The sequence below is a fragment of the Cryptomeria japonica genome, chromosome 10 (genome assembly GCF_030272615.1).
Source record: "Cryptomeria japonica chromosome 10, Sugi_1.0, whole genome shotgun sequence".
NCBI classification, from domain to species: domain Eukaryota; kingdom Viridiplantae; phylum Streptophyta; class Pinopsida; order Cupressales; family Cupressaceae; genus Cryptomeria; species Cryptomeria japonica.
This window is the reverse complement of record NC_081414.1, coordinates 674,710,967-674,736,250: the sequence shown is the minus strand read 5'-3', so window position 1 is coordinate 674,736,250 and position 25,284 is coordinate 674,710,967. Positions and strand designations below refer to the sequence as shown.

Sequence of the window (25,284 nt, the reverse complement as noted above, 5' to 3'; positions counted from 1 at the left end):
AAGTTTATACTTTTTTGTTTAAAATTTATGGCATTGAGCAGCTTAACCTGAGCAGCCGATAAGAAACGAATTAGGTTTTCTATACATTTTCGTGTTTGCTTTATTCTATGATCATAGTCCTCCCTGATTATCTCATGGTACGTATAGATTTAAGTGACTTTGCTGTAAATGGTTTCCTAAAGTGTGGAATTATTTCAGGTATCCCACTTTAGTCAGAGAATTTTAGGATTCATTTACATGTATAAAGGTTGTTGCTTATACGTAGATATTTGAAGTATACAAAGAAGCTTATTGTCTATAGGTTTTCAATGCTGAGGTTGAATACATGGCTCAAGTTTCTTGTGTTTAAGAAATAAAATAAATATGATATTATTTGTTTTTCCCTGTTTGCTTGGTGTCATTTCAGAAATCTGATTGCCAGGAAGTTTATGATTGTGTGTTTATAATGCAGGGTACCTCCTGTAGTTTTTCCTCGTCCTGCAGGGAAAGCACCAAGAATTGTACTTCCCGAAGATAAATATATCAGAAAATTTTATAGCAAGCATCCAGGTTCTCTGACAGAAGAAGCTTTCTGGTATTCTCTAAACTCATTTTCTGTTTTCTCAAGTATAATATAGTTATAATATTTTTAGTAGTGCTATTCTAGTACAGAAGGCTATGGTAAAAATGTTATAATAGATGAATATCGTTTCTATTATATCCTTTTTCACAGGTTTTAGAAAGAAATAAATATAATATCTATAAATGATCACAGTAGTCAATGGGACCAAAAGACAGAGCAAGTTTCAATAGCAAGTAGCATTGAAGAAAAGAATTCCAATAACCAAAAAAATATCTAAAACCAAACTAGCAAAAATGGGCAGTGAAATAGGGGCAAATTCAAAATGGGTAAATCATAGTCAAGTCATTAAAGACAGGTATATGGTAACATTAACCCTATTAAAGGAAAGCTTCTAACCAACAGAAAGTGATCCAAGCAGATCAAAGCTCTAGTTAAACATCATAATCTAAGAACACAGGAGAAACATGCCATGTCACCTGTTCCCAACATAGTTTCTTGACTTTCTCAAATTAAAGTCAAAATTTAGAGTTTTATTAGTATTTAATTCACTTGGTCATTGTGCCAGCTTGTTTACCTTAAACAATGGATATGCATTGCAGGTATCTGAGATTGCAGAATTCCTTTGTTTTCTCACTATTTTAGAGCTTCCAAAGACCCTATTTTTTACATCCATGGGGTGGTAAAAGGATATGGGATCACCTGTAGTTGCTTCACAAATCTTATCTCAAGTCAGAGTTCCCTGGTTGCTATGTTAAGCAAAGAAAAGTCAGGGTTGCAGCCATGTTGAAGATAGGGAATATTCTCATCATAAGTCTTTTGATGCTTGGTGTTGTAGCCACACAGTATATGAATAAGCATTTGGTCATCACATCTGTTATCTGAGGAATGAAACGCTACAGAATGCTTCACTTGGTATCAATCAATCTTCAAAGCACAGCCATAATATGAAGGAATCTACTCTCACATGGGGAATGCATTGCCGAGCTTAGAAGAATATTTGGTAGATGCAATGCTTTAGGGTATAATTCATAGATGCCAAGCTTTAGGGTATAATTCCATAAAGAATTCAACTGTGATGTGATTCAACCTCACCCAAGTAGCCTACTTGAATCCAGATAATCATCACCACAGTAGCTCCACCCTAGCACTCGACCATGGCTTGCTGGACTTTTTTGGTTCATTGTAGCTACCATGGTTTTTAGGGTAATACTCACATCCACCAATTTATTGGCTTTGTTGCATGATCAGGATAGGTATTCATATTATCATCATGATGGCCTAATCTAACGTCAAACCATTTACCTAATAGCTTCGCTTGTTTTATTTTATCACGATATGACAATAACTCTATTATGTGCATCTTTTAAACTTAGTGGTTTGCTTTCTGGGTTGCATCCTTTTACTTTTTCATAGCAGCAAAAATCTTTTGGGGGGAAAATTGGCAAACTAAAAGTATAAGTTTTTTTTGAAAAAATTGAGATTTAAAATGGAAAAAGGGGGAAATGGAAAAAAAAACATAAAAAAAATTTAGAAAAAGGGACAAAAACTTCTTGTTTCTGAAATTTAAAGACATTTTCATAGTATAGAGACATATAGGGCAAATAAAATTGAGAATTTAACCCATGAATTGTAGAATATATATTTTTTTTGTTTATATTCATATTGTTTATTACATTACATTGTACAATTTCTACAAAACATACTTCATCTTGCATAAATTATAACTAGATGCTGACAGTTGCAAATTTTCAATTACAATTTACTTTGTACAAAGTCAACTTACAAACTGAGTGCAATGTTCTAAAAAATTAGACATAGCCAACGTATCTTGCTACGACAAAAAGAGATACACTAGAGGGTTGTAGGTCTTGATAATGAAAGCTCTTGGGTCAGAACCTTGCCTAATTTTTCCCATCACATTACTACCAATGTAGGCCTTCATTAGGATATCAAAATCCACAAGCTTGAGAAAGTGATCATCATTTGCAATCCTCCCAGACTTTGGATCAATTCCATCAAGGTCAATTCGTTCATCATTCTTACCGGCACTTGATTTTGTCTATGTAGAAATTAGTCTTGGCAATTGAAAGTGAAAAACATAACGAATACAATTATAAGTACGATTGCCAGTATTAAGTTTAACCTCGAGCTTTCTTTAGTTTCAAGTAGAGGTTGTGGTGAACAAACACCAAGTCACCCATCTATTTTGTGTTAGATGGTTGCATTTCTGGAATTTATGTGTTTAAAAACACTCCAAGTACGCTCAGAAGTGGATAAACTGCATGGCTGGCTTAAAATGCATCTTGCCATCTGTCTAAAATTATTAGTTTCTAGGGCAAAATAATTCCACCATTGCGCTGAAAAAGACAAGTTACTTCGAGATGATATCATGTAAGAATATCTTAAAATCTTAATGCTTTTAATGTACATATCCACAATATAGAGAGAGTGTCAAAAGTTTATAGAGTGAACTTGGTTTGAAGGTCTTCTTGCTTTCCATGATAGCCATAGTTGAGAAAAAAACTCCTTGCTTGCTTATACATTGGCAAATGTGTCATAATCACCTACAATTTCTTTGAGTTAAAGAACATTCTCTCCATGCCCATGAACAAGCTGTTGGGAATTAAGATGTCTCAACCTTAGCAATTTCAGAGTATTTTATTTTATATTTTCCCATGGTTATTTGGCATTTATGCTATTAAATAATGGTGCTCCATCATAAGGGGCATGAGTTTTATGAGTTGGCATTTTTGCCACATGTTGGTGCCTTTAAAATCAAGCTAGTAGTTGTCAAAAGATGCTCATCAAGTGGTATAACATGGAAAGCCCATTATTAAGGATGCTATGACAGATTCTATGGCTAATTGTAAGGGCTAAAAATGGGGTGGATCATTTTGGACGTGAGAATCAGCTATTATGACGTGTGTAAGAGAATCCCTACATAAGTTATTGATTGTCTTTGATGCATGTAAGAGTATCTCTTGTTTTGTGAGATTCTTATTACAACCTGTAAGGTGTAATGTCATGTAAGAGACTATGTTTAGCATGTAGGGGTAGTATGGATTTTGAAACCTTGTTTTGACCCATGGTAATGTTTTATACCGAGACAATATGAGTTTATTCGACTTTTATTTTGTAGGGGTTATGCTGCTAGATTAAAGACAAGAGTGGTTTGAGAGTTGTATTGTAATTTCATATTGTTGATATTACAAGTTTTTCATCTCTTCTTGGTGAAGTTTTTTCCCAAAAGGGTTTCTCCACATAATTCCGGTGTTATGTGTTTAATTTTTTGTGGTGTTATCTTTTGATGTTAGAGCTTATTTCTTCCATACGATAAACATTGTTAAATCTGATTTATAGTTAATTTGAAGTACATATATTGCTGTTCACCTCCTTTTTCTAACATTTGGTATTAGAGCTTGGCCAATTCTGTGGCTTGGGTGGTAGAAGGGAGGTTTTTTGAGCTTTTGTGGGAGTTTCAGTTGATATGTTTTTAACAAATGTGTTGATATCATGGCTGCAACTTCATCTTGTTTGGACATAGAGAAGTTCAATGGAATGGGTTATGAGTTGTGGAAGCTGAAAATGGAAGAACTCCTTGAAGAACAAGATCAATGGGTGATTGTAACAAATAAAGAGAAATCTGAGAAACTTTTTGATGAAGGTTGCGAGAAGGTGGATAAAAAGGCACGAGGTACTATTAGGTCGTGTCTTTTTGTTTCTGTTCTTTTAAATGTGTCAAAAGAAAAGATTGCATATGCTTTCTAGTAAATAAACTTTACTTGAAACATAAATTGTTTTCTCTTAAGATGAAGGAAGGTGATACAATAGCCGAGCATTTGTTCTTTTAATTTAATTGAGTCAACTAGCCTCAATCGATATTTCAGTTGAAGAAGAGGATAAATCCATTATGCTTCTTTGTTCTTTTCCCATTTCATCGGAAAATTTCATCCTTGCTATCAATGCTAACCTCAAAGATCCAAAGATGGATGCACCTGTTGGAGCTTTGTTGGCATAGGAAATGAGGAGGATGACTATGGATAGTTCGGGTGATGTTCTCAATGTCAAGGGAAGGCCCTAAGCAAGAGGGTCTAAAGGAGATAAGAATGGGCCTAAAGACAAGTCTAAGGATAGACTTAAAACTCTTGGTAAAAAGATTAGAGTGAAGTGTTGGAACTGCAGAAAGAGAGGACATGTTAAGAAGGAATGCAAAAATCCTAAGAAACAATTTGATTCTGCTACAGAGAAATCCTCAAACTTAAGTGGTGATGCTATGATTTCTTCTCTTCATGTTATGACTAAAGAACATTGGTTAATTGATTTAGAATGCTCATACCATATGACTCCTGATAAGGAGTTATTTTCCATGTATGAGAAGTACGATGGAGGAGAAATCTACCTCGGTGATAATTTTTCATATCCTATTGTCCGAAGGGGTAAGATTCGGTTGTGTTTTAGTGATGGGATTATTTTTTTTAGTGAATGTTATGGCCCCATCTCGAGAATTCACAAAAGGGAGGTCTGGTAGCAAATCTCAAACAAGCTCCAAGCTCTAGAAGGAGACAAGGTGGTTGTAGTGGGAGATTTTAATGCTATGTTGAATAATTCAAAAAAATGGGGGGGGGGGGGGGGTTGCCTCATCTATCTCAAGTTTAGCTGGACTTCCAACACTATGTGGAATAGAACAAGCTGAGGGATATTGATTAAAAAATGACACCTTCACATGGACAAATAGAAGGAAAGGTTTTACTAGTATTGTAGATAGATTGAACAAATCTTTGATTGTTGTTGATTGGGATAACTAATCTATTGCACATGAGGCTAATATTCTTCCTTTTATGGGCTCAGTCCATTTTTCGGCGAAGTTGTAGCTTATCCTAGATAGACCCCCAAAGAGATGCCCTTTTAAGTTTGAGAATATGTGGCTCAAGTATGTAACTTTGAAGGACTCAATTGTAGCCTGGTGGAGTGGAGTTAAGGTAGTTAACAACTCTAGGTTATACCTTTTTGCTAAAAAACTTAACCATGTAAAGAACAAATTGAAAGTGTGGAATAAGACTCACTTCAAAAATATTTTTGAAGAGAAAGATAGAATTGAAAAAGAGTTGACAAAGTTGAATGAATTAGTTATTTAGAATGGAATGAGTGCAGATGACTTTGGAAGAGAGAAGGGGTTGAAGCAAAAATTATCAAAGTCGCAAGGGAAGAGTCCTTTTGGAGACAAAAATCTAGAGAAGTTTGGTTGTAAGAGGGGGACAAGAATACTAAGTTCTTTCATAAGACTTCAATAGCAAATAGAAGTAGGAATAGGATCATTGAGATCTTGAAGGGAGGAGGTGGGATGGCCCAAATGACAAATGAAGTCAATAAGGAAGTAGTTAAGTTCTTTGAAATGTTACTAAATAAAGAGACACTGTTGAATGGGGTGGAGAAGGAATTTTTTTTGAGTAATATCCCAACGTTAATTAGTCCAGACCAAAATATCCTTTTATTCAAGAAGACTACATTGGAAGAAGTTAAGAAAGTCACTTCTTAGCTCAATCTTGACAATGGCCTAGGACTTGATGGCTTCCTTGCTAGTTTCTATCAAAAGTTCTAGAATATTATTGGGTTGGACTTTTTTCGAGTGGTGGAAGAATCAAGGAAGAAAACAACAATGTTGGGAGGCTTGAACCATACCATTTTGCTTTGATACCCAAGAAAAATGACACTCAATCAATGAGTGACTTTAGGCCAATTGCCTTATGCAACACAATTTATAAGGTTATCATGAAATTGTTGGCAAATAGACTGAAGGAGGTGTTGGCTGATGTTATTTTTGTAAAGCAGATTGGTTATTCCCCAAGCCGATCAATTGTGGAAGGCATCATTGTGGCACATGAAGCAATCCACATAGCAAGGAAGGCTATATCAGCGAGCGTGATTATCAAACTTGATATCCTCAAAGCGTATGACATGTTGGATAGCTAGTTTTTACTGGAGGTGATAGTAGATTTGGGTTTGATGACAATTGGATCCAATGGATCAAAAACTGCATTTCTACACCCAAGTTTTTAGTGCTTATTAATGGATCCCCATAGGTGGTGCAGGAGCACCTTGCAAACTTTGAAGACCATTTGAGCAATGAAGGCTCTTGGAGGTGTTTATAGGTTCCTTGAATGTTTTAAGTTGTAATAAGGTCTTTCAAGACCAATCATTCTTGTTTTGATTAGCCATGTAAGGCCTTGGTGCCATTTTGTAGTTGTGAGCTTCTTAGGACCTATTTGGTCAACCATGGTCAAATGACATCCAAAATGCATAAATGAGGCAATCATTGTATTTTGGCTCCTATGTGGCCTATTTGTAAGGTTTATGATTTGTCCTAATAGGTTACATAGGCAAATGCCATAGGTTGTCAAGTTTTGTGCACAGTTGTCAAGTTTGGATGACAACTTTTGTTGTCAACTTGTAAATAATCTCCCTCGAACGGCTACTTAATTCAAATGTCAGTTGGAGTTGGTTGAGGAGGTTTGAGAGACCTTTCTTAAGGCCTTGGAGGTCGAGAAGAAAGGATTGATGAAGTTTGGATGTAAGACAGTGATCAAATTCAATAAAGTACTTAGAAATTTACACAAATTCGCTGCAACAGTGCCATGTACGGTCATTGTACAAACTCCATGTGCAGGCTAAATCATTGATTTGAATAGGCCTTTGTGTTGATGTTCATTTGGCTTTGATTTGGCAGGGAAAGACTGAGAAACAAGTGAGATATCTGCATTTTGGTGAAAGGTGGTCTGAACAACTAGGGTTTCCGAGGAAATGCTTTGTTAACCCCACATTCCTCTGGCCAAATTGGCTCAAAATCTGGGGAATGGTATGGGAGACAATGTATTTTAAGATTTTCAAAGTTTTTGAGTGGGCCGTTGAACTGGTGAATTTTGGGAGCAAGCCCTAGGCTAGGCATCCTCATGTGACTAGCCGGTTTGGACTAATAATAATTGTGCAGAGGCAGAAACAAGAGTGGTGGACCCTATATAACGATGGATTTGGTGTTTTGGGATGTGTGCAGACCTTTCCCATCCACTAGTGTCACTAGATCAAGCCATTGGTGTGTGGTTGCTTTGTAAAAGTGACCTAAAAGCCCTATTAGGCCTACTGTAGCAGCAGTTGTTTGACCTGGTCAATGCAAGAGTTAGGGTTTGAGTCTTGGGAATGTTTTGTATCACCAAAAGGGGTATTTGACAGTGACAAGAGTTTGGGGTGTCATTGTGAGAATTTCAAAGTTCTGCTCTTAAAGGCTCGAAACCAAGGCCACAAGGAATAGTTGTCTTGTAGAGGGCAAGTCACCTTGATTGAACTTGTACAAACAAAAGGGTGTTGTCTTGGTTTGTTTGTGTCAAGGAGAGACTTGATGTGAGAAGTTGTATCTCAATAAGTTGTTTAGGGATCAAAAGGGGCCCAATTGAACAAAGGGGAGTGTAGAGGTGTCCTTTAATGTTGTTGACATGATTGTCCAAGAATCTATGAATGTTGAGACCTTAATTGAGGGTCTTGTAGAGTGAGTTTGTGTGAGAAAACTTCGTTCCTTGGGGCTCTACATCAACAGGGTTGCTTTTCTTCTAGTAGGGGCTTGCGGCAAGGGGATTCGATCTCTCCCTTTTTATTCATCATAATGGCTAAGGCTTTGGGAAGGAGTATTTGCAAACTAGGAGACGAAGGTAAGTGGACTGGGATGGTGGTGGCATCATGGATTGAAGCTGTGACTCATCAACAATTTGTTGATGATACCATGTTGTTTGGGAGTGCTTGTAGAAGAGAGGCTAGGATGATTAGATCTCTTTTGGATTCCTATCGTAGTGCTTTTGGCTAGAGTATCAATTGGAGGAAGTCTAAGGTGTTCTTTCTCAATACACAACCTAGTCTATAAAGATATATTGTTTAGATTCTGGAACCACACATAGCAAATTTCCCAAGTCAATTTTTGGGGATGCCTTTGTTTGTTGAAGCTAATAAGAAATGCTATTGGGATACCTTGATAAATAGTTGTAGGAATAGGATGGAATATTGGAAAGGAAAGTGGCTCACTTCAACGGAGAGAATTTTGACACTCAAGTCAGTTTTATTTGCCATTCCAATGTACTCTATGTCATGTCCGAGATTACCAAAATTTGTGGAGGACATTCTAGCTTAAATTATGCGAAGATTTTTTTGGAGTGGGACAACAAAGTAGCATAAATTTCCCTCTAATTTCATGGAAAGAAATTTGATCCCCAAAAGAGGCAGGAGGGATGGGGATTAGGCAAATGACCTTCATGAACCTTGCCATGGGTTCCAAATTGTATGGTATATGTATACACAAGGATATTAGAATTTGGTCAAGATCCTTGGAAGAAAATATCTAGACTCTGACCACCCGTCTAGGATTCTCACAGTCAAAGACCCACTAAGGGGATCAGTGATGTGGAACTTTATATTGGAATGTAGAGATATCATCATGAAGCATGTCACCTAGGAGGTAAGGGATGGGAGAAGTGCTTCGTTCTAGATGGACTCGTGGGATGGCCATGGTCCTTTAGCCAATAATTAAAATTTGGTAGTGGTCAGGGCAAAAAGAACCAGAGTATGCAGAAGAAGGGTGAGAGATTATGTGGAAATGGTAGAGTAATGGTATTACATAGTGAGTTTGGTAGTCACTTTACGACATTGATACTCTTAAAGCCCAAAAGGAGGAATTAAGGAAAATTTTATAGGATAAAATTTTAATCCTATCAAGGGAAGAGGATGTGATTAGATGGTGCAACTTGAAGTCTAGGGATTACAGGGTCAAAATTGGCTATAAGATCAAAGAGGCAGCAATAGCCGAACAAAATTGGTTGCTTCATCTTTTCTGGACCAAATTTATTCTCCCTAAGGTTTGGTGTCTTTACTTGGATGGCTATTCAAAAGAAGATTCTCATTGAAGGCAGGCTAAGAAATTTGGGTATTTAGGGCTCTGGAAATGTGTGCCATGTAAAGAAGCGGAGGAAACTGTGGATTATCTTTTTTATTGTCTATATGTTGAATTATGTTGGAAACACTTTATGGAATTGGCAATGCCCTCTCGTCTAGGACATCAGAGATTTATTCCTAATATGGCTAAATATTAAAAAAAAGGCAATTTTCACCTACATTTGGATTGTCTTATCATCGATTATTATTTGGGAGTTATGGAAGGAACAAAATAGGAGAACTTTTTAGGATAAAGAAATGAGCAAGTATTCTTTGGTAGAGAAAATAGAAATGTTGGTTGTAGAATTGGTTAATAGTGTTGCACGAAACGTGAAGTTGAGTAAAAATTTGTTCATGAAGTGGCATAACGAGATGACTAAGGTTTTCACTGGTTTGAGAATCCCCCTGTTAATGGGGCTAGGAAGGCCTCTCTCCAAATTCGTAGGATAGTGTTGTCTAGAAGAAACCAGAATTGAGCTGGGTGAAGGTTAACTTCAATGAAGCTTTGAAAGGTAATCCATGTTCGAGTGGAGTAGGTTGTGTGGCAAGAGATCACCAAGGGGTTGTTCTTTGTCAGAAATCAGTATTCTTGGGCATAACAACCAACAACGACGCAAAATTTTGAGCTGCATTACTAGGTCCACAATGTGGCTTAGAGTTGAGAGCAAATCGTTTGCATTTGGAAGGCGATTCTCTTATCACAGTTAATACGATTTGACAAAATGAAACTCCCAATTGGAAGCTAAGGAAATGGTTTAAGCCAATATGGGAGTTAATTGGTAAGTTTGAAGAATTTAAAATTTCACATGTTTATTGAGAAGGTAATGGGCTAGTAGATGGCTAGGCTAAATTGGTGGTAGAATGATTCATCTCTGCCATTGGAGAGGGAAGAGTTGGTTTTTTCTTTAGACGAAGAGCTTTTTCACTTGCATTAGCTATGGTTGATGGGATGAGGATGTTTGGATATTGATGGGAGGTGCCCAGGTGCACATATACTTGGTGCCGAGTGTGTGGATAGTCCCGAGGTCGCATGATGCATTGGGTGTATTCAATTTTGCATCGTTTGCATATTCTCCGTCTTTGGCCATGCATAACCTTTATGATGATGGGTTGGTGGAATATTAATGGTTTGAGACATGGGCGATAGGTTTGTGTTGGCCAATTCTAGGGTTAACACAACGATAGGAAACCCCATCTGGGATACATGTTGGATGGTAGTAATTATGATAGTTCTCCTCGAGAGCCAAGATTGCAATCATCAGTAGTTTGTAGATCTGAGGAAGCTTTGAAGTGAGTAGTTTGCACAGACATTGATTACAAGGCTGCAAATTTTCGAGATTTGAGTGTGTGAAGACAAGTGTTTGGGGTTGTTTATGCTTTTTGTCAGCTGAATATGCGTCATCTTTTTTGAAATTCATTTGCAAGTAGAGAAAGGTAGTGATGGACACTCCCTTGCAACTGGTAAGCATGAAATGACAAATGTCGTCACTGGGTAAGGTGTCAGAGAAAAGGTTGAAATGCATTTTTAAGACAAATCGTGGTCTTATTGTTCATGCTATTAAGGTAGTGCCGGGCGATGAGTTCCTATAATCGAATCATAGGCATAGGGTGAACACGGATGTCTTTGTAGTGTTCTTGGCAACTTTGTTGGATGTTGGAGAAATGAAGGCCATGGCGAAATTGATGTGCCAAAGGTTGATTTGGAAGTGCAATCTCAGCGAATTGGAGGATGTGCTGGAAAATGTAGACTCGGACAAGGGTATACCGCTGCCAAAACATTATTTGTGCTTCATGTCAGGGTAGAGAGGTTGGGAAGTATCCTCTAATCCATTCTCCGGAGCCTTCTCTACTCGCTCGAAGGAAATTGGCAGTTGAGCAAAGCATTCTGTTCTTGAAGAAGATGCTGGTTTTGGTCCCAAAGGGTGGAGTTGGCTGGCTGCAAAAATATTTAAAAGACGAAGGGGTTGGCAAGTGATGACGAGGAAAGTGAAGAATTTGGAGTGGACATCCAAGAAGAAGAGTTGGGCTCTGTTAGTGGGAATGTGGCCAAGGTTGAATTGGAGGCGCATGCTGCTTGCGGTCCAAAATGTCTAGTTAAGGCAAAGTTGGCGTCTCTATTTGGTGGATGGCTAGGCAAGTGAGTCCGGAGGATATCTCATGCTTTGCAAGTTGGTTACTATAGACCTATACATATAAATGTAATACAGTGTTAATGTTTTCAGTTTGCATCCGTATGCTAGGTGGTAGATGTCATCTCAAACTTGGTCTCTATTTTGCTCTCGTAGACTTTCTGTAGTCTTTTGGGTAACCTGTTAACGGGTTGATTGGCTGGAATAGGTTGTTTTTTGGTGATAGGAGTCTGGTTTAGGCTGGTATGAAGTTGAATACTTGAACAAATGTAAATTCCTTTTTTAAATCAATATAATGGGTACAGTCCTTACGCTACTATTTACTGATAAAAATAAATAAAAAAATTCAAATGTATATAATTTGTTTTTTTAATTTTTTTCCTTGCCGAGCTTCATCTAAATTTTATTGTTGTTGAACATAAACATGAACTTCAACCTTGTGACATAAGATGGATGGAAGTGTTACCCTTGACAGATAGCTGGTGTCTAAAGACACAGTCTTGACAGTCAGACCAGTCATTATTTTAATTTTATATTTATTCTGGTATATATTATGATTTATCTATCAAGTTTTGGGAAGCAAAATTTCTCTGTTCCCTTCAAATTTTGCCTTATGGGGTTGAAAACTTAAATATAGAGTCCATTTCTCATATTTTAGTAATCCATCTAGAGATGATACATATTGATCATCTACAAGTTGTCCAACATTGTGTTGTTGGATGCATGGGAAGTTGCCATCTTGAAAGGAGACGAATTGTCCCTTTGGATGGTTCTATTACGATAATAGATAGTTTCTATTTATTGTTAATGGTTATCTACTGTAATATTCTGTAAATACTTAGTTAACTATTAGCTAGAATAGAATGTTTCTATTCTTCACGATCGTTTCTTAAGGAAACATCGTCTTTCTTCTTGTATATAAAGATCTATTGATCTCTGTTAATATTAAGCAAATATTTTACCAATTACTTCGTAATATGGTATCAGAGCCTGAATAAAGAATTTGTGAATTCTTTTCTGAGATTTTTCAAGCCTCTTGGTTTTGCTGCAGATTTTCGGATTTTTTTTGTTTTCAAAAGATTTTCAAACAAAAATTCGTGAAGAATTTTTTTCGTTTTTTTGAAATCTTCTATTTTCGAAATTTGTTCTTGGTGAGGTTGTTAAGGACTGTGTCTTTTGCCTGCTACGACGACCCCGCACGTCTGTCTGGTGAGGGTTTTTGGCATTTTTTGGCGCAGTACAAACACGCCATTTTTTCTGCAACCTGCAACTTGGTCAAACCCGCATTTTCTGACTTTCGGCTAGGGTTTTGACCCTCTAGATCCAATCGAATTTTTTTCTGATCACAGATTTGTGGTGGGTTTTTTGAGAGCTCAACTGGGCTATCGTTCGTTTTTTGCCTCGATTTTTAAGCCAGCGGATCCAGATTCCGACAACATATTCTTTTTAGGTTTTTCAAGCTCTCTTCTGGGTACCTCTTCATTTTTTTTGGGTCCTTCGACATTTTGCCTCGAAGTACGTGCCTTCTCAGTTTTTCATGTTTTTCACATAAATTCGTGCCATGGCATCTTTGATGAATATTCCGCTCAAGGGAAATCAAAAGTTCAATGGTCAAAACTATAGCACGTGGAAGCAGCGGATGCTAATCGTCTTCGAATATCGCGGCAGCGATCCGGTGGTTCTGGGTACTACTCAGCGTCCGACTACAGCTGGTCCTGATCAAGTTGCATATGACTAGCATAATCGGGAGGCAGGGATGCTTCTCAAATTATCCTTAGTTGATGATCAGCTCCCTTAGATTCCATCCGGCAAAACAGCTACCGAGATATGGGCACATCTCAAAACCCTACATGAGACTTCTGATAAAAGCAGGGCCTTCTTTCTCAAGAACACTCTATTTTCTATTGTCATGGATGAGTGGAAATCGCTCCAGGATCACCTGAATAGGATTCAGGAAATCCGTGATCAGTTGCTTGCCATTGGACGCAAGATGGAGGAAGAGGACGTTGTGGTAATCACCCTCAAAAGTTTACCCAAGTCCTACGCACATTTTATCGAAACTCTCAACATCACGTCTACTGGTGTTGATTTGAAGTTCACAAATCTTTGCACACTTTTGCTTCAGCAAGATCGGTGGACACAACAGTTCGGTAGCAGTTCCAGCTCCACCTCCACCGAACAAGCCTTTGCTGCTAAATCTTTTCACAAGGATCAGGGCAAGTCTCATTCTCAACAGTCTTCTTAGTAGAACTCCTCTGCTCCTGTCTCAGAAGGCTCCAAGAAAAAGAACATTCAATGCAACTACTGCCACAAGTATGGTCACATGAAGGTTGAATGTCGGAAGCGCTTAGCTGCCCAAGCTAAGCAATCTAGTTCGCAGCCCAAAGCGAACAGTGCAAAGCACACTGAGCAAACAGAATCTGCCTTTTACGCCTTGGCTAAAAGACCCATGTCAAATCGTTTGCCTGGTATATTGATTCAGGTGCCTCTCGTCATTTCACCCACCGTCGAGACTGGTTCACTAACTACCAGCCTTATTCAGATTCTGTTATATTTGGTGGCGGGGAAGAATACACGGTTGTCGGCAAAGGCAACATTTAGCTTCAGTCTACTGGGAGGAATCTCATTTTCCTCTATGTCTTCCACGATTCCAGGGATGGAACTCAATCTACTCTCAGTCAATCAGATGTTGCAACACTCTCCACGGTTGGATGTCACCTTCAGTTCACATCAGTGCACCATCACTGATCGGGAGACTCAGTCAGTTGTTGCAGTTGGTCTTGAGGATCATGGTCTTTTCAGACTTGCAGATTCTGGTGTTTCTCAAGACCTAGCTATGGCTGCTCGGCAGTCTTCTCTCAGTACACTTTGGCATCAACGATATGGGCACTTAAATGTGCATTATCTTGCTCAGCTTGCTCGGGACGCGCTTGTCCTCAGATTGCCAGAGATTCAGACTCAGCAGCTTGGAGTTTGTGATGCATGCCAGGCTAGGAAGCAACATCACATACCCTTCAAAAGTGGCGATTCATGGCGGGCTTCTCAGGTACTTCAGCTTGTTCATGTTGATATCTGCGGCCCTATGGCTACTCCTTTTGTTCTTGGGTCTAGGTATTTTCTGTTGTTTGTTGATGATTTCAGTAGAAAAATGTGGGTCTATTTTCTTGCAAAGAAATCAGAAGCGTTTACTGTATTTCAGAAGTTTAAACCTCTAGTTGAAAAAGAGTCTGGGAAATCTATTATTGCTCTTAGATCAGATAATGGGGGGGAATTTTGTTCTAATGAATTCTCTAGCTTCTGTGATATTCATGGCATTAAGCACTAGTTAACCACACCCCACACACCCCAACAAAACAATGTAGTTGAACGTCGGAACAGAACAATCATTGAGATGGCTAGATCCATGCTCGACCACCGACATGTTCCGAAGCAGTTTTGGGCAGAAGCAGTTAACACTGCAGTCTACCTTTTGAACCGGTCACCCACTGTGGCGGTCAAAGGCAAGACTCCGGAAGAGGCCTGATCAGGTCGCAAGCCCAAAATCAGTCATCTAAAGGTTTTTGGCTCCCTTGCTTATGTTTGGATCCCTGATGCTTCACGCACCAAGTTGGATGCCAAGAGCTAGAAACTTATGCTTACTGGATACAGTAGTCTTCACAAAGCCTACCGCTTGATCGACATTGAGACATCTTGTCTCCTGTATAGTTGTGATGTAGTCTTTGATGAGCAGCGAGGACCTTTCATGCCTATCTCTCCTGTTCCTAATTCAACAGACCAACCTATGAAGGCTCATGATTTGGGAGTTAGACTTCCATTAGGTCCACCTGATGGGAGGGCTCCTATAGCTCCAGTAGCTCCAGTTATCTCGGTGATTCCTGTACATACACCTCCGGCTTCTCCTGTAGGATCACCTAGATTTGCAGATGCTTGACCTGATTTTGATCCGGATTCTTCTGATGAGGAACTTGATCATAGAGCAACTCCTAATGCTAATGTTGGTCCTTCTCCTCTCCGGCCTAAATAGTGGGCCAAGACACTTGCTGATCTTCGAGATGATGAACTCATCGATTGGAGAACTGCTCGGAAAAAGAGCAAACCTGCAGGGACAGTTAATTTTGCTCTCATGGCCAACATTCATAGTGTGTTTGAACCTTAGACATACTCCGAGGCCAAAGGTATTCCAAAGTGGGAATAGGCTATGCAATCTAACACGAAAGCCTATTGAAGAATCACACCTAGGAACTTTATGATCTTCCACCAAGGAAGAAACCCATTGGCTGCAAATGGGTCTACAAAATCAAATACAAGTCTAATGGTACTTTGGATAAGTACAAAGCTCGTTTAGTTGCAAAGGGTTTTTCTCAGCGTCAGGGCATTGATTATGAGGAGACCTTTGCTCCTACCGCAAAGATGAGCACTATCAGATTAGTCCTAGCCATGGCAGTATCAGTTGGCTGGAAGGTCCATCAGATGGACGTCAAGAGTGCTTTCCTGAATGGTGACCTACAAGAAGAGGTCTACATGACGCAGCCTCCAGGTTTCAAGGTTGCAGGTAAAGAACACCAGATTCTCAGACTGGTGAAAGCTCTCTATGGTTTGAAGCAAGCCCCTAGGGCATGGTACATGAAAATTGATAAGTACCTCAGTGATCAAAGCTTCAAGAGGAGTTCTTCAGACTCAAACTTGTACATCAAAACTACTGACAGTGATATCATCCTTCTGGTCATTTATGTGGATGATTTGATCATCACCGGCATTTCGGCATCTTTGATTCAGGGAATCAAATAGAGTTTATGCCAGTCTTTTGACATGAGTGACCTTGGGCTCATGCATTATTGCCTAGGTGTTGAGGTTTGGCAGCAACCTTCTGGTATATTCATTTCTCAATCTAAATATGCTAGGGCCTTTTTAGACAAGTTTCATATGTAGGATTGCAAGACCGCATCTACACCTATGTAGAAAGGTCTGAAGTTATCAGCCCAGTCTAATTCTCCTCCCGTTGATGATACTACATACAGGCAACTAGTAGGTAGCCTCATCTACCTCTCTGCTAGTAGACCTGATAACTGCTTCGCAGTCAGCTACATTTCATGCTTTATGACAGCTCCCAAGGTTGATCATTGGATAGCCACAAAGCGTGTGCTTCGTTATGTGAAGGGCACTACTGATTATGGAATTCTCTACTCTTGGAGTTCTAATCCTAGACTTCGTGGATTCACAAATTCAGATTGGGCCTGCTTTGTTGACAATAAAAAGTCAACTTCGAGATATGTGTTTAGTTTGGGATCCGGTGCCGTCACATGGACTAGTAAGAAGCAGCAGGCTGTTTCTCTCTCCTCTACAGAGGCCGAATACAAAGGGGCAGTTAAGGCAGGTTGTGAAGTTGTTTGGCTTTGTCGGATGCTTGGGGATATGCAAATGTCACCAGTAGGACCGACCACCTTGTTTGTTGATAACGATGGCGTTATCAAGTTAGCACGAAATCTAGTCTTCCATGAACGAACCAAGCATGTAGATGTTCATTGTCATTACATACGGCAGCTGGTTGAAGACATGATCATAGACTTGCAGTATGTTCCTACAGCGGATCAGACTACAGACATTCTCACCAAGCCACTTGGTCCAGATAAGTTTGTCAAATTCAGGGGACAACTTGGTGTAGTGGATAGATTAACCATTAAGGGAGGGTATTATGATAATAGATAGTTTCTATTTATTGTTAATGGTTATCTACTGTAATATTCTGTAAATACTTAGTTAATTGTTAGCTAGAATAGAATGTTTCTATTCTGCACGATCGTTTCCTAAGGAAACATCGTCTTTCTTCTTGTATATCTGCTGGCTGCTCCACTATAGGAACATACAACAACTAAATGGATCTGTCTTCAACCAACTGTCGAATGTAATGACAATGACACTCTACATGTTTGGTTCTTTCATGGAAGACTGGATTCTTGGCAAGTTTGAGAACTCCCTAATTGTCAGAGAACAAGGGAGTTGGACCTACTTGAGATATTTGCATATCCAGAAGCATCCGACAAAGCCAAACTGCCTCACAAGCTGCCTTAACTGCTCCCCGATATTCTTCTTCTGTCGAGAAGAGAGCCACTTCTTGCTGCTTCTTACTAGTCCAAGTGACTGCACCAGATCCCAAACTAAACACATATCCAGAGGTTGACTTCCTGTCATCAACCGAACCTGCCTAATTTGAATCTGTGAACCCACTGAGTCTAGGATCATGACTCCTAGTGTAAAGAAGTCCATAATCAGAGGTGCCTTTCACATAATGCAGCACACGCTTCGCTGCTACCCAATGATCAGCCTTGGGGCTGTCATGAAGCGTGAAATGTAGCTCACTGCAAAACTAAGATCAGGTCTAGTAGCAGTAAGATAGATGCGACTGCCCACTAGTTGCCTGAATTGTGGTTCATCTACAGAAGGAGAATCGGACTTGGCTGACAACTTCAAGCCAGTCTCCATAGGTGTGGAAGCAGGTTTGCAATCCTGCATTCGAAACCTGTCAAGCAAGTTCTCGACATACTTAGACTGAGAAATTAAAATGCTACCATTTGTCTGCCAAACCTCAACACCCAAACAATAATGGAGAAGCCCCAAATCTATCATATCAAAATCCTGGCGGCACAGATCCTGTTTGATTTTTGCAATCAAATGTGCTGAACTGCCAGTTTTGATTAAGTCATCCACATAGACAACAAGAAAGAGAATATCATCACCAGAGTGTTTGATATACAAATTACTATCAGAAGGGCAACGCTGAAAACCATGAGCAACCAAGTGCTGATCAATCTTAATGTACCACGCTCGAGGAGCCTGTTTAAGTCCATAGAGTGCTTTAACGAGTCTACATACTTGATGTTCTTTGCTGGCAACCTTGAAACCAGGAGGCTGCGTCATGTAGACTTCTTCCTACAATTCACCGTTGAGGAAGGCACTCTTAACATCCATTTGATGGACTTTCCATCCAAATTGAGCTGCAAAAGCGAGAAGAAGACAAATGGTACTCATTTTGGCAGTAGGAGCAAATATCTCCTCATAATCAATGCCCTCTCGTTGTGTGAATCCTCGAGAAACTAATCTGGCCTTGTATTTATCTAAGGTACCATCTGCATGAAACTTGACCTTATGGACCCATTTGCAGCTAATGGGTTTCTTCCTTGGAGGAAGATCAGAGAGAACCCAGGTGTTGTTCTTCAGAAGGCTTTGGTATTCAACATCCATTGCGTGTTCCCACTCTGGAGTCCCTTTTGCTTCGGTATAAGTTTGAGGCTCATAAATGCTGTGAATGTTGGCCATAAGAGCAAAGTTAATTGTATATTGTTGCTTGCCCTTATTTCTGGAAGATCTACCCTCAATGAGCTCATCAGGATGAAGATCACTGATGGTCTTAGCCCACCACTCAGGCCCGAGAGTAGATGTGCCAACATTAGATGGAAGAGGATCTGGAACAGGTGGAAGATTAACATCATCCTAAGCAAATTCAGGTAGTGCATCATCAAATACAGAATTTGCATCATCCCTCCCATCAGGTGAACCAAATGGAAGACGAACACCTAAATCAGAAGCCTTCAAAGGCTAATCCTCAAAATTTTGCTTAGACGAGGAAAGCTAAAATAGTCCTCGATCTTCATCAAAGACAACATCGCGACTGAAGATGAGACAATCAGTGTCTACATCAATCAGCCGGAAGGCCTTCACTGTAACTTGTAAACATGAGCTTCTGACTCTTGGAATCCAACTTAGAGCACTTGGCATCTGGAATCCAAACATATGCAAGAGAGCCAAAAACTTTCAAATGGCTGATCTTGGGTTTGCGACCAGTCCAGGCTTCCTCAAGAGTCTTCCCTTTAACATCATGAGTGGGAGACCTATTAAGGAGAAAGACTGCAGTAAACATTGCTTCTGGCCAATACTTTTTAGGAACATTTTTGTGTTCCAACATAGACCTAGCCATTTTTGTAACGGTGCGGTTACGATGTTCTACAACGCCGTTCTGCTGATGGGTGTATGGTGTGGTTAACCGACGTTTTATGCCATGTGTATCACAGAAAGTGGAGAAAGCAGTAGAACAAAACTTCCCCCCATCATCAGACCTAAGAGTAATAACAGAACAACCAAACTCTTTTTCTACCAAGGCCTTAAATTTCTGAAATATAGGAAACACATCTGATTTCTATCTAAGAAAGTACACCCACATCTTACGATTATAATCATCAACAAAAAGTAAGAAATACCTGCACCCAGTAACAGAAGTAGTATTCATTGGACCACATACATCAACGTGGACCAACTGCAGTACCTTAGAGGCTCGCCATGAGTCACCATCCTTGAATGGTGTCCTGTGTTGTTTCCCAGCCTGACAAGCTTCACAAACTCGCTGATTCTAAGTTTGAATTTCAGGTAGACCATGTACTAAATCTTCCCGAACAAGCTGAGCAAGATAATGAATGTTCAGGTGACCATGTCACTAATGCCATAGACGAGAGATAGAGGAGGATTTTGCTGCGAAGGCATGCTCAAGAGAATCACCTGTATCCACAAGTCTATAAAGACCATAATCCTCAATACCAACAACAACTGTAGTGCATGTCGCACGATCAACAATCGAACACTTATGTGCACTGAAGATGACATCAAGCTGAGGAGAATGCCGCATAATCTAATTCACAGAGAGAAGGTTCAGTTCCATGCCAGGAACGTAGTACACATTGAGGAATATGAGATTCCTCCCACTAGATTGTATCTGAATGTTGTCCTTGCTGACAACTGTATACTCCTCACCTCCTCCAAAAATACCTGAATCGGTATAGGGAGTGAATTCTGTAAACCAATCACGCTTGTGAGTGAAATGCCGAGAAGCACCAGAATCACTATACCAAGCAAAAGATTTCACATGGTCTGCAGGTCTTTTAGCCATGAAGGCGTAAAAGGAAGACTCTTTCTGCTTTGTGTGCTCAGCGATATTGGCTTTAGGCTAAGACCGTCCCTGCTTTTGTTGTTCGGAAGCTATCGGGTTGCGACAATCCTTAATCAGATGGCCATATTTGTGACAATAATTGCATTGAACTTTCTTCTTTTTCGAGCCTTCCTATGACTGACTAGAGCCCTTCGACTGAGAGAACTGAGATGACTGAAATTTGCCTTTATCCTTGTGAAAGGATTTGGCTACAAAGGCTTGCTCAGAGGAGGATGAAGTGGCACTGCTACCAAACTGTTGTTTCCAACGATCCTGTTGCAAAAGTTTATTGCATAACTGTGGAAATTTCAGATCAACATTTGTAGACGTAATGTTGAGAGTCTCTATGTAGTGCTCGTAGGATGTTGGTAGACTTTTGAGGGTTATGACTACCATATCCTCTTCCTCCATTTTTCGACCAACAGCGTCGAGCTGATCTCGAATGTCCTTAATCTTCGTGAGATGCTCCTGTAAGAACATACGTTCATCCATCATGATGGAGAACAACTGGTTCTTCAAGAAGAACGCTCGGCTTTTGTCGGATGTCTCATGCAACTCCTTCAGATGCTTCCAAATTTCTGACGCTGATTGACCAGAAGGAATCCGAGGTAGCTGGTCATCTATGACAGAGAACTTGAGAAGCATGACAACTTCCCTATTGCGGTCATCAAATTTGTCTTGATCGGCTCCGATTGCAGACAAGACAAGATCATCTAGGCTGCAATATTCAAAGATTGTTGGCATTCGCTGCTTCCAGGTGTTATAATTTTTACCGTTGAATTGTTGACTGCCTTCCAACATCAAGTTGGTCAATGACGCCATCTTGCACGTTTCCCAATCCACGGAAAACGAAAAATCAAAGAAAAGGTGATAGCACGGAATACAAATCCCAATGCAGAAAACAGAGGCAGATACATGTACAGACTTCAAAAAACAGATGAAGTACGATTGACATGGATTTCAAGAAATTTTTTTGGCTGACCCAGAAAAATCCAAAGACAACCCAGAAATCCTTGTGAAAAACCCAAAAAGAATTTGAAATCAGACTTGAAATCTGTTGGCATGAAAATTGAGGCGTGGAAAACGATGCACCCACAAAATTCTGAAAACAACCCAGTTGAGCTCTCAAAAAACCCATCAAGAATCTGCAATCAGAAAAAAAATTCGACTTGATTTGAAGGGTAAAAGCTAAAAACCCTAGTCGAAAATGCAGATTTCCATCCAAAAATGGCAAAAAAAATTGTAGGCAGGAAATAATAGTGTCATGCGGCAGAAGACTCAGAAATACGAAGTCGTTGGATGAAAAGTCCTAAAATCGCGTGCGAATAAACACACAGGTTGCCACGAACAAAAGACGCGGGCAGCAAAAGAAGTAACACTAAGAAAGTCGTGGGTTTGCAGGTTCGAAACCTGAGACATGAAACCCCCCCAAAAGTCCGACCTTTACACACAAATCCAACCTCGTAAATTTTCCAAGAGCAAAATTTAGAAAAACAGAATTTTGTTTTCGAAATCACTAGGCTCTGATACCATATTATGTAAACACATAATTGGTAACAAATTGATTGTTGTATTAAAAATGAGCAAATACGCTCAATAAAAAGATTTACAAAATGTACGAAACAGCAAGTTTCTAAAAAGAAACTGCTAATAAGATCAGAAAGATCTTATTAGAAATATTTACATAATATTACATAATTGAGCATTAAATAAATAATAAAGTATTATTCTAATAAATATCATTTGTTATATGGGCAGATTGGAAATGACAATCATGCTGGTGACAGGGATAGGCATGGCCATTGTGTTCATGTCTTCAGCGACTAAACTTGGGAAAGGAAGATCTCATAAATATGTAGATATTTCCGCTGTGCTACCTCTTCCTACTTTGAGCATGACGAGTCTTGTTTCTACTTTGCTCAATTTTATTCAGAGTGTGCGATTTGCCTCTTGCTTGAAGAGCTACCATAATACTGCAGTGCTATAATAATGGTATATCAGTCCCTCTGATTTTATAAGATATTTAAATGAAGTGAATAGCTATGTTTACTGCAACTTTATTTGAGATTGTTGGCTTCAATTAAGGAGAGCATAAGTTGTCTTATTTGATTAGAAGTGCAAGAAGTGGTTATAATCCTTGCATAGAGTTTGAAGATGTCATTAAGATGCAAGTTGCCATAGAATTAGAAATTCTGGAATGCAAAAAGTAGCCAAGTTCTTTGATATTGTAACTTAAGAAGATTTCAATCAGAATGTTCTGTATGTTACATACATAAACAATGCAAGGAAAGAAAAGAAATACCCCTGAAATCTGCAAGAGATATAAACCCAAACCAAGTATCATATTTGGTAGCTTTACCAAATAGGGGAAAGTTTTTGACAGAGGAGATGAAAAGGAAATATGCTAGGCTCATTCCAGACTCAGACAACCAACAAATCAGAACAATATTGTCCAACCAACTTGATAGTAAGAAGTGTTGATCTACTAACTAGATGCCTTTGGATAAACCATAGAGGAAGGGATTAACTTGCATTGGTAGGTCCCATTTCTTCATCACTGCAAGGAAAAAGCCAAACACCCAGGCCGTATAGAAAAAGAAAAGAAGTAATTAGTGACCAACATTGATTAGTCCGCTCAGCAAGTTATGGACTAAGACAAATGTGAAGCATGTAGTCCAGATATTCTATGGATAGAGACAGATATGAAGCACGAGGAACAGAGTCCAGGGAGGATAGTCATAGAGATTTGTCCTAGTTGAACCTGGGAAGGTTACAGGAGGAACCAAGTAAGCAACCAGGTGAGCCTAAGGAACACCAGACAGACTAAGGACAGTCTTTACACAGACAGGCACCTGGCACACTATTGCAAAATGCAGAATCCATCAAATAGAGAAACTATGTATTTCAATAATTTGTATTGCTGCACCTTATTTCGTATTGTACGGTTGGCTTATATTCTGTTATAATTTGAAGTCTACAAACTGTTTGAAGCCTTTGGCTATTATATTGTACCTTTTTATTAACTATTATGCAATATAAAAAAAATCTGTAATGACATTATCCATGTCCTGTAAATGATTAGGGACTTCTTGGCTCTTAACCTAGAAATGCAACAGCTAGTCTGGAAACTTGACATCTATTCTCTTCAACTCAGAGACCCAGAGAAGACTGAGGATGTATTTTTACATTTGGATTTTGACGTTTGTTTTTTTGATGTCTTAGTTTCTAAAGTAGTGAAGGAGAATTGTATCCACATTCTTTATATACAAATTGGAACTATGCTGAAAGCATCCACCTTTCAGGTAGAGAATAACCCAAATGGAACAGACTGGACTGCATAATCAAATGCACAGATCAATCTCAGAGAGAATGGAAAATCTGCACAATAGGAATGAGATGGAAGTGCCTGAGGTAGCCTAAGTCAGCTTATGTCAGCTTTGTATGGTTTTGTGGAGGTTGGCAACCAAGGTCAGTTGGGTCGCATGCACAAGTTGAATGTGCTATCTGCATAGTTTGAATTGGTCAATAGGATGGTTAGCTTATTCAGCTGCCAGAGTTAGAAGAAATTATGTCTTTTTGAGGAAAGAATTATAGGAAAGATCATGTTTTAAGGAAACAATATTTGAGGACCTCATTTCTATAATAGACATCCATTGACAGTTTAAGCAATAGCAGGGATATAAGTACTTTTCCAATGTGAAACTATGGCTTCATTAAACTCTTTTAAACCTTTCTTTGTAAACCTATTTTTCTTCCTAAGCTCAGCAATGAATCCATCAAATACTGATATGTTATATTCTTCAGGTGTTCTTTTTTTCTATGAAACTGCCTTTGTGGGTTTAGAAGAAATTTTATTTACAGAATTTTAACAGGTTAGGCAATTAAATTTTCTAGACTAGAGCATTACATTACACTAAGAATATAACGTCTATGGTTCTATCCAATTAAACCTATCAAATTTAAATGTACATATATCGTTAGTGCATAGAATCATTCAATCAATAACAAGTGCCTTGCTAATTGGTAAAGAACTTTGTAGCACATAGTCAAAAGTAAAATTTTGAAAAAACTACCTATCTCTGGTTCCCTGATGAAATGTGTTGCCCTTTTACACCTTCCTAATCCCTACAAATGAGTGCCTTTTTTATAAACATCTCGGTGAGCTTGTGTTTCCAGCCCTGTCCTAACTATGTTGCATGACTACTATATAAATAGCCAGTTGCACGTTTCAAAGGCTTTAGATGTTGGCAGGAGTTTACATAACAATTTAAACATGATTTAAATCTGATTTCTATGCAATTTAAACATGAAACATTCATTGACAATTGTGGTCAACAATTTATGATTTAAATGCGATTTTTTGGGAAAAAATCTTTTCCAGTATCAATTTGCAATGAATTGCGTTTAATCACAATTTATTCTTGTTTTTGGCTTCTATGTTTCAAATTAAATATGCTCATTAATAGTATGATTTTTACCCTGCAAAACTCATAACTTTCAAAGCTGACATTGATTTATTAAGTGGTTATCTTTTGCACCAATATCTTTATCATTCTTTACTTTTGCCAATGCATTCCAGTTCCTTTTTAGTGCAGCAAATTTATCTTCCTTATCTTTGTCAGAAGTTATGTCCTCATGGCTTTCTTTCATCT

General features: G+C 38.9%; 1 protein-coding gene across 1 annotated transcript in view; it reads left to right on the top strand.

Moving 5' to 3' along the window:
* Positions 1-25,284, top strand: part of LOC131077026 (uncharacterized) — a 62,864-nt gene that overhangs the window by 278 nt on the left and 37,302 nt on the right. Inside the window, exon 2 of the mRNA XM_058014386.2 lies at positions 452-574. Coding sequence (XP_057870369.1) covers positions 452-574 — 123 coding nt within the window. The remainder of the gene's footprint in view (positions 1-451; positions 575-25,284) is intronic.